Source organism: Schistocerca americana, chromosome 3 (assembly GCF_021461395.2).
Source record: "Schistocerca americana isolate TAMUIC-IGC-003095 chromosome 3, iqSchAmer2.1, whole genome shotgun sequence".
NCBI classification, from domain to species: Eukaryota; Metazoa; Arthropoda; class Insecta; order Orthoptera; family Acrididae; genus Schistocerca; species Schistocerca americana.
In genome coordinates this window covers 469,259,211-469,274,569 of record NC_060121.1, presented here as the reverse complement: position 1 = coordinate 469,274,569, position 15,359 = coordinate 469,259,211, and the positions used below count along the sequence as shown (strand labels likewise).

At 41.1% G+C, this 15,359-nt stretch overlaps 1 protein-coding gene across 2 annotated transcripts in view; it reads left to right on the top strand.

The window, feature by feature from the left end:
* The window catches only part of LOC124605138 (phospholipid-transporting ATPase ABCA1-like), a 423,943-nt gene that overhangs the window by 303,918 nt on the left and 104,666 nt on the right, over positions 1-15,359 (top strand). For both annotated transcript variants that reach the window (XM_047136621.1, XM_047136620.1), the window contains 2 exons: positions 7,766-8,221; positions 8,328-8,610. In XM_047136621.1, the coding sequence (XP_046992577.1) occupies positions 7,766-8,221; positions 8,328-8,610 (739 nt within the window). The remainder of the gene's footprint in view (positions 1-7,765; positions 8,222-8,327; positions 8,611-15,359) is intronic.

Genomic DNA, 15,359 nt, shown 5'->3' with positions numbered 1-15,359 from the left:
TACAATGGCAGTGTTTTGGTGGAGGCGGTGATGTGCCCCATTCAGCATGTGGAGAGGCAGCATATGATGGCAGATTAAATCTAATCTAATCTACTTTCCTTCCAGTTGATCCATAGTGAGGAGGTCCTCCAGGATGTAGAACATGTCAGAAAAACAATAATACATGACAAATATTTACAACTAAAACAAATAAGTTAATATACCTTCCACAGGTCCCAAGTGGAATGATTGTAATTTTTTATTTATTTTTAGTGAACACTATATGAAAGGATCATTTTACAAAACTCATTTACTAATATAGCATTAATGCACTTAATTTAAAATCTAAATTTTTTATTTGTTTATAAGGTAATAACCATACAATACAACTACTACAGTACTTACTTAGAATAAACACATTAGTGCACTGAAATTGTGCAGATGTCACAAAAAAAATCAGTTGGTTCTACTAAGAAATTCATCAGTGGAGTAGAAGGAGTTGGCCACCAATAAATCCTTTACGCTTCTCTTAAACTGAATTTCATTGGTTGTTAGGCTTTTTATGGCTGCCGTAAAGTTACTGAAAATCTGAATTCCTGAATAATGCACACCCTTTTGTATAAGAGTAAGTGACTTTAATCCTTGTGAGGATTATTCTTATTTCTAGCATTGATTCCATGAACTGAGCTGTCGGTTTGAAAAAGTGATATATTTTTAATGACAAATGTCATTAAGGAATAAATATATTGGGAAGCAGTAGTTACTATCCCTAATTCCCTAAACAGGCCTCTGCAGGATGTTCTTGAGTTCACACCACATGTAACTCTTATTGCATATTTTTGGGCCCAGAAAACTGTAGCTTGGCTTGATGAATTACCCCAAAAAATAATCCCATATGACATTATGGAGTGAAAGTAAGCATAGTTTGCCAGCATTTTCATTTTTATATGCCCTATGTCTGACAATTCGCATAGCAAATAGAGATTTGTTAAGATGCTTCAGCAGTTCTGTGGAGTGCTCCGCCCAGTTGAATTTATTATCAAGCTGTAATCTCAAGAATTTAACACTGTCCACTTCTTCTATCTTCTTGTCATCGTATGTTAGACATATACTCGTGGGACACCCCTTACAAATTCTGAACTGCATCTAGTGTATTTTTTCAAAGTTTAGAGACAAAGAAATGGCTAGGAACCAGTGATATATGTCCACAAATTTTTTATTAGCCGATCTTTCTAAGACTGCACTTGATTTGCTATTTATTGCAACATTTGTATCATTGGCAAACAAAACAAACTTGGCATCTGGTAATGTTACTGCAATCTGACAGTTACTGCACTGTGACATAGGCCACATAAGCTGCCCCCCCCCCCTCCCCCCCCAAAAAAATGCTGACTGCAGTGTCTTACACAGTGGCATGTGGTCTCATTACTGGGATATGGCCACCTATGAGCAGAGCCTCTAGTGCTGGATGCTCCAGTGTTTCTTCCAGGGGATGCTAGACTCTGACAGTAGAGCTCGCCCCTGCAAGTGACTGCCAAGGCACCTAGGACAGAAGGATGGGAATCGGAACTGTGTGGGTCTAGAGTTGCTGCCCTCCAGGGCAGGAGTCAGGCAACTGCCGGAAGTTCGCCAGGTGACAGCCCACCAAAAGACAAGTATGAAGTTGAAGGTCGAGGACTTGGCACTTGCAGAAGGTGTGGCAGTGGAAGTCTGAAATAGTAGCAGTTGCAAGGTACCCAAGGGCATCCAGTCATCCAGTGTGGCGTTCCCATCTCTGTTGGCACTGCTGGAATGCTGATGCCTGGGCTCATATAAATGTTCATTTATACTCTTACCCAGCCTACCTGTTGTGCCATGTGGCTGCTTCCAGCCACACTCTGTACGACAAATCCTTATTCTGAGCATGTGGCAACAGCTTGTCTCACACTGCAAGAGTTCATTTTCACCAGTCTGGTTGCAGTATTACAATGCCTGGCCTAATTTATCTCATGCTGTCTGAAAAGTCCCTGATGCTGCAGGAAACATGCATCCTCCGACTGCCTTCTACTGGTGTACCTAGTGCAGGTAGTTTCACTGGTAATGCCCAAAAATGCTCTTCAGATAAAGAAGCCCCTGGTTGTTTACCTCAGGCTGGTCTGCAACAGAACTCAACATACATGGACACAATGTACAATATTTTACAGGTTTCTCCTTTAAATACTAGGCAGCTTGAGCTGCAAGGTTAAAGGCTACGAATTTTCTGTACTGATTTAACTCCTGGGCTTGACTTTTCTTACATTCTTCACAACTGACCCAAGTCTTCCTTTACAGTTAGTAGTTTCATGAAAGCTTTTAAGACACAACTTAAAACTGTTATTGTCCTCTTACACTTAGCTATGCCACTATTGCATCTCTTGTGTTGTTGGTTAACCCTAACCGTGGGCCCATGCCCTGTGCAGTAGTTCTTTGCGTCATTGTAAATAGTAGGGAATACGTTTCGTAACATTACTCCTATTAAAATAGCGAATAGCCATGCTTACAACAATTATCATTCACTTGCAAACTAGGAATAATGCAACTGAACTCTTTCCCTCCATAAATTATCCCTGACAAATCATCCTTAAAGGCATATGAACAGACTCCATTAAACTATTATGCTCAGCTTCTTTTTTTGTCTGTCTGGTGGTTTTTTTGCCGGTTATTTAGGAACATTGTTTGTTACTTTGCCATTGCAACAACAGTTTCCCTTATGCTTTCTTAGAAAGTGTATTCCTAAATCTGTCCTCAGATATGAATGCATATGGTACTACCACCCAGAATACATCAACAGACACTCTCTCACTCTGTTGCTAATCACAGACTGGATTTGCCCTGAAATGCTCAGCTGTCAGGTACTCCTGCCCACGCAAAGCAACTTCCTGATACCTTGTAGCACAATGTTGTTTGCTTTAAGCCTTAGCAGTTTTGTTCACAGTTTAATCAGTTTGTCCCTTAAGGTGCATGAACCTTGCAACAACAGCAATCCACTGGCAACAGTTAATACTAGCTGGAATTTTGTTTGTCTGGGTTTCACTGTGAATCACCAAAGGTTAATTTTGGTATAATGTTTGGACAGAAAATTTACACCCAGGTTTGCCTTGTGCCCTTCACCTACATTACACTCATCTGATCATCAAGCTGTGGTTGTGTTGTAAACAGAACAGCTAGCAGCAGCACACTTGAGCAGCTTGCTCTGCAAGTCTGTGACCCAGTACTCGAGTTACTACTACATTCTGAACCTCAGGTGTACACTTCTCAACAGATTTCGACTTGTCTTCTCAATCGCTCACTTTACCAACACATCCCCTCTTTCTTCTCCTACACTCACACTGCTTTTGAGGTAATTTGTGTGTGTGTGTGTGTGTGTGTGTGTGTGTGTGTGTGTGTGTGTGTGTGTGTACTATTCCTTCGACAGTATCTGCAATATCAACTATGCATTCCCTGTGGTATCTACATCATCATCATCATCATCATCATCATCATCATCTACAGTTCCACTCTGTACTACACAAAAATCAGTGGCATACGCTTTTCCCAGTACATCTGGGCCAGGGTCCATGACCTCTAAACAACACCCATTATCATCCAGTGGGGTAGACAGTACTGGACTTGAATCATACGTTTTGCTATCCACATACTTACTCACTTTGGTACAGCCCACATTCATTCCATCTGGCACTTCAGCTACTTAAGACTCAACAGTTCCACATGATGTTAGAGCTGATACTTCCATGTCACTCCCTTAACATCAACAATATTAGTATCCCAAGCACTGAGCCAGCTCAGTACAATGTCCTTGCCCTCTTTGTTAATTATCTTAATTTTCCCATTCATTAGATTGTTCCATTAGGAGTCAAATTTTGGCACAAAAATTTTTGACTGCACTTAACTTCAGTGATCTTATGGGAATCGATGTTACCACTGCGGCAATGCCATTGGCCATTAGATTGTATTGCAAAGTGAAACTAAAATAAAACTCTTAATTTATACAACCAAATTGACCTTTAAAGTCCCAGTAAATCCTCCTCCTCCTCTTTGTTGTCATCAATGCCCTTGTCATATATAATATGGTCTTCATTACCATCAAGAGCATTACTTAAGTTGCACTGCTTCAAAATTTAACAATAATGTCTTCTCTCGCTCTAGACCAAGAGTGTTTTATCCAATGACGCACCTATTTGATTGATTGTAGGTCATTTTAAATCTCCCTTCAGCTGAATGCATGTTGTGTTTCATCCATCATCCATTTGTTCCATCCCTCTCTCATGTTCACTTTAAATGGTTTACTTATTGAGACATCAAGAAGTTGCAGTTGTGAAGTAAGTCCTCCCAGATTAACAACAAGCTCTGTATTTCTGTGTCTTGATTTCTCTTTCACAGAATTTTTCAAATGGCTACTAAACTGATATGTACAAGTAGAGAACTCTTCTTCAAAGAACCTTTCCTTCTCTCCCACATTCTGTTAATCCATAATTTCATACCAGCCTCATCTATCCAACCCTTGTCATGTACATGAACACCACCACCTGGTGGTATTTCAGACTGTTTTGGCATTGTTTTGTGCTTGAAAATGATCATTGGATGAAGTTTGGCACTGTCAACACAACATGAAAGGACAACAGTGTAGTGCATTTTTTCATGTCCACTGGTTTTTTATAATTACAGTTTTAGCACCTTTCATGGCAACAGCTCTGTTACTTAGCATATCAAACATCAGAGTAGTTTTGCCCATGTTTGCTATTCAGCTTAGTTCCACACTGGTTTTCTTTCGATATTGTATAATAAAACAATGGAAAGATAATATTTTCTCTTCACCCTCCCGTGGCATTTTCCAAGATATTTTGCTATTGATTTGCTTGCTAAGTGCATGACGCTTCATAAATCTGTAACACCAACCAACTCAACCCTTAAAGTCTGTTAAGTTCACCTGTAGTGCTAGGGACAAGCATGTATTTAAATCATTTTTGTACTAATTCCAGTGCCATTTTGACAATGTCTTTCAATATATTTCAATACGGCACCTTCTAGTTTTGGCCATTTGGCACATTTAGTCTTAATTTTTTTCTGTTCTCCTGTACTAGCGCGCCAATTGTGAATGTTTTTTTTCTGTTGGTGGACGGTTGAAATGCCAGTCAGTGCTCTGTTTCCATATTCTTAAGCACATGCTATTAGTTTTAATTTATAGCCTTCATTAAGTGAATACCTTTCATTTTTTACCGTTACAAAACTAGCTACTAACAGAAATATTTTACTGCTACTGATAACACAAATGATTTTCAGTTCAAGTTCAGTGGCATATAGACTGCAATGATGTGTCATAGGCTAGACAGTGCTCAGGGTTTGTGATGTTGGGGTGAGAGGGAGACACTGTTAGCAAGCTTGTGAATCCCTGAAACTCATTGTCGTCTCTTAGGAACTGCTGCTGCCAGTTGAATTTAATGTTGCCAGATAGAAGCAGGTTTCCCGCAGCATCAAGGGCAGGGAGAGAGGGGTTGGAGATGGTGGATAAGGGCAGGGAGGGGGAGGGGGTGCGGGTGAGTGGAGAAGGGCAAGGAGAGAAAGCAGGTTGGGGCTGAGTGGGGAAGGGCAGGGCGGGAGAGGTGGTGGGGGTGAGTGAATAACGGCAGGGAGGGTGGAGATGAATGAGTAAGGACAGGGGGGAGAGGGGATGGGTGTGTGTGGGTAAGGACAGGGGGGAGAGGGGATGGGGGTGTGTGGGTAAGGACAGGGGGGGAGGGGATGGGGGTGTGTGGGTAAGGACAGGGGGGGAGGGGATGGGGGTGTGTGGGTAAGGACAGGGGGGAGAGGGGATGGGGGTGTGTGGGTAAGGACAGGGAGAAGAGGGGATGGAGGTGAGTGGGTAAGGGCAGGGGGGGAGAGGCAGTCTGGTGTAAGGGGCTAAGGGTAGGGGGAGTGGGGCGATGCACAGTAAGGGGGTAAGGGCAGGGGGAGAGGGGCAGTGTGGGGTAAGGGGCTAAGGGCAGGGGGAGAGGGGCAGTGCACAGTAAGGGGGTAAGGGCAGGGGGGGGAGAGGTGCGGTGGTGGTGGTGGGGGGGTTTATGAGGGCAAGTGTGGGGAGATGGGCAGTGGGGTGGTAAGTGGGTAAGGGCAGAGAGAGTGGGGGTTGGGTGATAAAAGTGTAATGGCAGGGGGGGAGAGGGGTTGTCAGGTGGTGGGTGTGGTCAGGGAGAGAGAGAGGGGTGGGGGTGAGTGGGGAAGGGGGCGATTGTATGAGAGAGAGAGAGGGAGAGAGAGGGAGAGAGAGGGGGAGAGAGGGAGAGAGAGAGAGAGAGAGAGAGAGAGAGAGAGAGAGAGAGAGATTCGTATTTGGGGGGGGGGGGGGGGTTGTGAGAAGGCAGTACATCATCTGGACAAGGGAAGATGTGGTGTGGACAGAAGAAAGAAGGGAAAAGTTTAGACAAGGCAATGCATGACAGGTTAGCAGAGGTTTAAGCCAGGTGGTTTGTGATAATGATTTTTGATTGTAATTTTGCTTGCAAGTAGTAGATGACAAGTTTACAGTCTTTCCCTCCCTCCCTCCCCTCCCCCTCCTCCCTAATGATTTTCCATGCAATTTCTTGCAGTGACTGCAGCTGGTGTCTGGATGTTTGAACATTGTCAGCTGGAGAGGAAGATCATCAGCAAATCCCAAGCAGTTTAAACTCGTATCAATTTTGGGCTTTCGATACTTATATTCCTTGGGTTAACGCTGCACCGTTCTCTCATTATGTAGGCTAGTGCCCATTTGTATGGTAATGGTGATAGGCAGTCACTCTGTCTTAAGCTTGTTTTTATGAGGAATGCTCCAGAAATTTATCTTCTAAACTTGACAGCTGATTTGATGGTGGTTAGGGTAAATTCTGATAGTTAAATAGAGATGGAGATTTTTCTTTAAATTGTACTTGGAATCCTGCTCTTTCTTTTGCTGGTCATACAACATAAGGACAAAGTTAATGCTGGTTGTTCACCTGCTGGTAATGAATGTTCACTATAGATACTTCTGACTTAGTTTATGTGGTGGCACTATATGTGTTTACAGTGTGTGTGTGTGTGTGTGTTGTCTTTCTGCATATGCCATATTATGGTTTTGGTGGGTGTAGCCCCACATACTGAGGATTTAAATTTCCCAGCACAGCACACTCTCATTATGTTTGTGCCTTGAAAATGACAGGGTGTTCACCTGTAAAAATATCAGTGGTTGTTGAAGACATAATCTTACTTCAGTCTCTTAAGTTGTTCAAACATGAAAAATTCTATTCGTGCATTTGCTTATGTCTAATCTTATTGACAAGAGAAACAAGACTAAAATAGGTGTAGCATTGGTTATTCTGTATGTATTGGTCAGAGTGTGGAAAGAATACTTTTATTGACTTCATACACTATCACATGATGATGGGTGCTCACACTGAACGATTGTAAGATGTGAACAGAGATAATCAAATTTCTTCTATTTGTCATGTTTTATTTTAATCAAAGCATGCGCACACACACACTTGTGTGTGTGTGTGTGTGTGTGTGTGTGTGTGTGTGTGTGTGATGCAAAAATTTTATCTTTGGCTAACTTCCCATGATCTATTAAATTCAGGTTTTTAATAAAGCATGAATATGTAGCGAGAAATTTTATACATTAAGTTGACGAAGGAATTCATAATTCCTGTATTAGTTTCGGTGAACCATTTTAGCTTTTAATGATGTAATGAAGTTTTCTTTCTTTTTTGTAATTTCATATTCTGTATTGTCTTATTGATTTCATTTGGTTAATTTTCAGGTACTATTGGCAGTAGGTTTTGTAAGTTACACAGTAATTCTGTCACTCAAATACATGGTTATTGATAAAGAGATCCCTGCACATGTGTTTTCGTTGAACGATTATGGAAGAACCGAAGTGTTTTTACAGCCTGGATTGTGCAGTGAGGATTTAATACAGTCTTATGAGAAAGAAATTGAATCTACAGAGTCAACATTGACTGTTATCAGCAGTTCTAATGACATAGAAGATGTACTTCTCCAACAAGGTGTTTCAAATATTGCAAGGTTTAGAGAGAAAATAATTGTTGCTGCAGAATTTAAATGTGATAGTAATAGTGTGCAGGCAAATGCATTGTATTCAAATGTAGCATTGCATGGTTTTCCAATATCAGTAAATATCATGAGCAATGCTATGTTGAAATTCTTCAACAATAAGTTTTCTATTGTTTTCTCTTATCATCCGTTTAAGACAAAGGTGAGTAACTTCCATTCTCTTATCTCATTGAATGTAATCATGTTATGCATTAAAAGTTATGAACTGTAATAAATGCTTTTTTTGATTTATTTTTATCATTTTGCAGGAGCCACAAGAGACTGTTCCAGTTGAAATAATTGGTCTGCTTTGGGTGGTGTTAACACCTCTTGCTGTCTTGTATGTGGTATCCAACTTTGTTACACTTCCCTTGTTAGAAAGAGTAGCGAAGTCAAAACAAATAAAATTTATGGCTGGAGTGAATCCTATAACATACTGGCTATCCCACTTTCTGTGGGATTTTGTGTGTTTTACAGTTGTAATCGTTATGCTACTTGCCTGTATTATCGTGTGTGATCATCATGGATTTTTCACTAAACCAGAGATGTTATGTAAGTATGGTTTTAAGCATTTTGTGTTTTTGGAAATCCTACACTACACTATGTTATTCACATTGTTTTTAGTCTATCTGGAGTAAAAGCTATTGCCAGTTTTAGACTTAGTTCTGACTTCTAGAACTTGTGACTGAGATATGTTTATTTGGCATTTACATCTGAGGAATTCGAAGTCAGTGTTCAGTTTGTCCCACATCTACACTTGCAGTCACATAGCCTGGACTGCCATACATTATATGGCAGAGAGTACTGAAAGCAGTATTATTTTTTGTCCCATCCTCCCTCTCTTCCTTTCCTCTTCCCTTCACAGCTGATGGATGGGGAAAGGGACAACTTCTAAATTTCTACATATATCCTAGTCTATTCAGTTTTACTACTACTGCTGCTCCTGTTGCTGACATTGCTGCTACTGTTGTCACTTAGAAGTGAAGTAATATATTCCAAAAATTTACTATGAAGATGGGTTACAGAATATTCAAGAGTGCCTAGTGTTGCATAATATTTTATATCTGTGTTTATCACTTTACGAATACACAATATAATTTGTTTTGCCTTTTTCCTAGACTCTGAGTGAAACAGACAGTATTTAAAAATGAAGTAAAAATGGGAGTAGTACATCAGTATTTTTGTTTTATTTATCTAAAAAGTTAAATAATGTCTATAGTCCAATCTGTAAATGATGGCAATTCATGCAGCTCAAGACATAGACGGGGATTGCATTGTTGCGGGTTCCAAGTGACAGTTGCAGTAAGTGCATATACATACTCTGCACTTACAGAATGTGTGTGTATGCTGCAAATTGTGTGTCTCACTTGCTTGTGCAGAATTTCTTACTTGCCACCATCACCATCCTTGACAACTCACAACAGATGGAATAAAAATAACTCACTGCAATCATGTTTAATGGTCGCATTGGCTATGACATTTGCAGCAGACTGCTGATAACACTAACAAACGTTTATTGGTTGTCAGAGTATGCATGATGTAGATGCGCAGAACTCTTCTATACTCGACTGCCATTGTTCATGACTCCAACTATAGAGTCACTGGTTTACCATAGGGGTTTGAGTTCCAGGATACATTTAAAATATTGTGCCCCCTCGTAAGCTGTTACAAATCCAAATTTGAGAATTATTTAATTTCAAATCCTACAATTATAATCAGAAAATCAAATTACTTTGAAACTGTAACAGTTAGTAGGTACCAATACAATTGTAACAAAATAGGGTGACAGAAAATATTGACTATTAAACATTTCAGTACATAGTGGAGATAAGTCACAGATGGGCACATCTAAAAGACTGCTAAACAAGTAAGCTTTTGGCCAAAAGGCCTTCTTCTAAATTGGACAACATACTCAGACACATGTTCAGCAAACACAACTCCCCCTCACATGATCACTTTTGCTGTCTGCTGAGGACAGACAGCGAGCATCTATACATGATATGAGAAGTAATCTGGGTGTTGGAGGAGGGGGGGGGAGAAGGTGGTTGGGGCACGGAGGGAGGGAGGGGTGGAGGGGGGGGGGAGGGAGGGAGAGAGAGAGAGAGAGAGAGAGAGAGAGAGAGAACAGAGTAGGGTTGGGGAACTGTGCTGCTTGTGGGAGCATATGGGGACAAGATGGAGACAGGGCAGCTAGGTGCAGTCAGGAGGCTAGACATAAGTCGGGAGGAAGTAAGAAGACTGTGGGTGCATTGGTGAAATAGAAAACTGTTTAGTGCTGGAGTGGAAATGGGGACGGGGATACTTGGGCGAAGAACAACACTAACGAAGGTTGAGGCCAGGAGAGTTACGAGAATGAATATATTGCAGGACAAGTTCCCACTTGGGCAATTCATAAAAGCTGGTGTTCATAGGAATAATCCAGATGGCACAGGCTGTGAAGCAGTCATTGAAATGAAGGACCTTATGTTGGGCCGTGTACTCAGCAACTGGGTGGCCCAGCTGTTTCCTGGCCACAGGTTGTTGGTGGCCATTCATGCAGACAGGCAGCTTGTTGGTTGTCATGCCCATTTAGAACACAGCACAGTGGTTGCAGCTTAGCTTATAGATCACATGACTGGGTTCATAGATAGTAGCCCTCTCTTTGATTGGATAGGTGACACTTACGATCGGACCAGAGTAGGTTATTGTGGGGGATCTGCATCTGGGTCCATGACAGGGATATGAGCCATTAGGCATGGTGTTAGGGGCAGGGGTTTTGTAGGGATAGGCGACTATATTGTGTAGGTTCAGTGGGCCATGGAGTACCACTGTGGGAGTGATGGGAAAAATAGTGGGTAGGGCTTTCTTAATTTCAGGGCACAGTGAGAGGTAGTCAAAACCCCAGTAGAAAATATGATTGTTTCTCCATTCCTGGGTGGTACCAAGTCATGAGGGGAATGCTCCTCTGTGGCCGACCGAGCGAGGTGGCGCAGTGGTTAGCACACTGGACTCGCATTCGGGAGGACGACGGTTCAATCCCGTCTCCGGCCATCCTGATTTAGGTTTTCCGTGATTTCCCTAAATCGTTTCAGGCAAATGCCGGGATGGTTCCTTTGAAAGGGCACGGCCGATTTTCTTCCCAATCCTTCCCTAACCCGAGCTTGCGCTCCGTCTCTAATGACCTCGTTGTCAACGGGACTTTAAACACTAACCACCACCACCACCACCACCACCACCATCCTCTGTAGCCGGATGGTGGAACATTGGGAGATGATGGGTGAGAGGAGAGAGACACTATGTGATCAGAAGTATCCGGACACCTGGTGAAAATGACTTACAAGTTTGTGGTGCCCTCCATCGTTAATGCTGAAATTCAGTATGGTGTTGGCCCACCCATAGCCTTGATAATAGCTGTGACTCTTGCAGTCATACGTCCAATCAGATGTGTAAGGTTTCTTAGGGAATGGCAGCCCATTCTTCACGGAGTGCTACACTGAGGAGAGGTATCAATGTCGATCGGTGAGGCCTGGTATGAAGTCGGCATTCCAAAATGCCCAGACTCAGCACAGGACTCTGTGCAGGCCAGTCCATTACAGGGATGTTATTGTCACGTAACAACTTTTCCACAGGCCGTGCATTGTGAACAGGTGCTCAATCACGTTGAAAGATTGAATTGCCATTCCCGAATTGCTCTTCAACAGTGGGAAGCAAGAAGGTGCTTAAAACATCAATGTAGGCCTGTGCTGTGATAATGCCATGCAAAACAACAAGGGCTGGAAGCCCCCGCCACGAAAAACATGACCACACCACAACACTACTGCCTTCGAATTTTACTGTTGGCACTACACACACTGGCAGATAATGGTCACCAGGCATTTGCCATACCCACGCCCTGCCATTGGATTGCCACAATGTGTGCTGTGATTCGTCACTCCACACAATGTTTGTCCTTTGTTCAATTGTCCAATGTTTACGCTCCTTACACCAAGCGAGGCGTCATTTGGCATTTACAGGTATGATGTGTGGCTTGTGAGCAGTCACTTGATCATGAAATCCAAGTTTTCTCATCTCCCACATAATTATCATAGTACTTGCAGTGGGTCCTGAGGCAATTTGGAATTTGTGTTTGATGGCCTGGGTAGATGTCTGCCTATTACGCATTACGACCATTGTGCCTAGAGAATCGCGCGTCTCCTCACGAAATAGTCCGTGCTTTTGGCTTTTGAACACATCAATGAAGACCAAGTCCTCTTTGTTGTAGGTATATCTGAGCATCATTCAATTCGCTAAGTACTGGCTCCAAAAATAAAGGAATTCGAAGAAAGGATGGGTCATAATGCAAACCAACAAACTGCCTGCATCTCTTTTGATTTCTGGTTTCTTCTGATCCATCACTCAAGGCTTACAAAGCTGCTTTCAGTGTGTTCAGCAAACACATGTACAGATTTATACTTTGAACTCCATCTTGTGTCACAGGATCTCTTTATGTTAATTGGAACATGTTGTTTAAGAGCATCTCACGTATGTGTAAAGGTTCAGAAAAATGTGCAGATTTTGCACACTGCCGAAAAATAAAAAAAAGGTCACAGATTTTGTTTCAGCAGTAACTGCATGTAATCCAGTAAGATTGAGTGAGTGACTGCTACATGGCACAAATACTGCTCTGGGGTTTATATCCCACATACATCTCCAAGTACCACTAATGTGTCCAGTCACGGTCACAGTATTATCATATCCTTATCCATATTAGTACTCCAGTTTCAGACCATCTTCTTGTAACTTGTCACAAATATGTTCTGCAGTTGCACCAACTGATTTCCCATGTGATACAATGAGGTCAATAAAGTATTCGTCTGCTAAGACTTCTGAACCTTCATTATGTTGATAATAAATTACTTGAGACATTTGGTCCTTATGCAGTATATCTGGTGTAATACTTAGCCTTAAAATTTTTCTTAAAAATCTCTATTGTGACATGATCAGAGTAGTTTGATGAATTCATTTTGGCTTCATAGAGAAAGACAAGGCACAACATAGTTGTCTGGTTGCTTAACTTAGTGAAGATAATGATTCACAACTGAATCAAATTTGGCAAGTAACTTGGAAGTTTCAAGGAAATTTCCATAGTTATCACTTCCAGGAACTCATCTGAGTGACCATGCAAGGGTAAGGATTGTATAGCTAAACACAATAAACTATCAGGAATTGTTATTGATACAGCTTTCCATTTCTCAAATGATTTAATGTTGTTCTAATTAAACAGCCTCATTGATTGTTTCATATTTCTGTAGTTGCAAATACTTATACAAGATGAGAACTTTTTTCATGATCTAATACTCTGGGGTTAAGCTTTTTCCCTGTTTTAAAACTTTGTAGCTGTACAAAAAACTTCACCCTTTATTTTATTTTTTAGAAAGCATCTGAGAAAAGCAATATACAGCACATTTCACAGGAGTACAACACCATGTCCTTAAAACTCTCTGCAGTTTTCTGACTTCATATAAAACCAATCCACAGAAAATGATCTGCCAGTATTATCTGTTGAAACAGAAGCATCTTCATTCTGTAGCTCACATGTCCCGCTCATAACAAGTTCATTTTCCGGCCAATAATTAACTTCAGTGAAAACTTTCAAATCGTTCTGCCCTGAGAGAGTGATTTTCTTTGCAGACATTGTAGTAATATCTGGTAATGTTGTCTCTGCTTCTACTGAAGAGTGTGAACAGCTTGCATATTCTGGATTTTATGAACATGTAAATTTTCTCCCATAGTCCTTCCCTATGTCACCAACACTACCAAATGCTCGCCACAAGTGTCATATCCCAGGGGAGCTCCCTGGTGCAAGACCTACCCGATGCACCAACACATCACATCCCTCCCCAGTCCTGTCACACACTTACCCTAGTCCTTCAGAGACAAGACCACCTATGAGAGCAGCTGTGTCATACACCAACTCTGTTGTAATAATTGCACAGCTTTTTATGTGGGGGTGACAATCAGTTGTACACAAGAATGAATGACAACTGCTAAACTGTGGCCAGTTACAAAGCTGACCATACAGTAGCACAACATGCTGAAGTTCAATAGCTGCTTCACAACCTGAACCAGAACCATCTGGATCCTTTCCTCCAACACCAGCTTTCTTCAACTACCTAGGTGTTTTAAGAGATAATTATAGAACATATTTGAACTTTATCTGGATTTCAGAAGGCAGCTACTTTTGAATTTCTGTGCTAATACCCAATAGGTCCAAAAACTTTAATTTGCTTTACAAAAAATGTCATCGACAACAGCTGCTTTACCATTTTTTAGAAAAATTATTGATGTCATGTTTAAATTTTAAGAAGAAACAGGTAGTGAATCTCTCTCTTGCCTTCTTTGGCTCACATAATATTTTTGGCCCAGCTGGTTTTCCATTGACATTCTCTCTAAGCATTAAGTGGTGTCAGTCTGGTCTATTATTATTGTCGTGCAGTTTGATAGGTTTTTGTTTTCTATTATCTACTTTACTAGATTCCAAGAGATTTTGCTGCTGTGGGTCGTGTTTAGTTTTTCTAAGATGTCAATCCATTTCCTTTGCCTTGCATTTCTCATTGTATACATCATCGCTTCTCCACATTTTGTGATCTCAACAGCAAAAAGGCAGTTTTCATGCAGTTTCTAATATCTTTCCATAAGTATTATGTTCCATTTTGTCATTCTGAGAAAGCATTGTCAACTGGAACCTCTAAAGGTGTAAATAAATGTCACATTTCTTACTGTTATGAATATCATAATTTTGGGGCATTGCAACCATATACTCAAAGGTAATATCACTCTTCAAAGCATCTCAATTTGTCTCCCAGAAAATAAATAAATCTTCTTCTCGAAATAACGCAGTTGTTTCCAGAGATGGAAAAACTCAGAGACCAGTAGATGATGTGATTTAAGAATATGATTTTAATGAATTTGATGCTCCTCTGTACCAAAACTTGCAAAATATAGATCAGTATAATAACCACGTCATGAAGCTCAGTTATGTTCATGTTGTTTCCCTTTGCCCATTCCTCAACCCTCAAGCCATCTGTGTCATTGTCTGCAAGTTGCATATAGTCCATGTCATAACTGGTGTCCTATGTTAATTTTTTTTCAGTAATTAGTATTTTACATTTTTGGTCATGGGAGTGGGATTCATTCCAACCTCGAAAAGGTGGGTCTTGAGGTCTTCAGTTGGTTGGAGTGGCCTGCTTCTCCTCATGGTGCATGTGCAAAACTAGTGCTCTATCTTCTTTCATGACTGTTGTTGTATATACTGAATATACATCAGAATAAAATAGACCTTA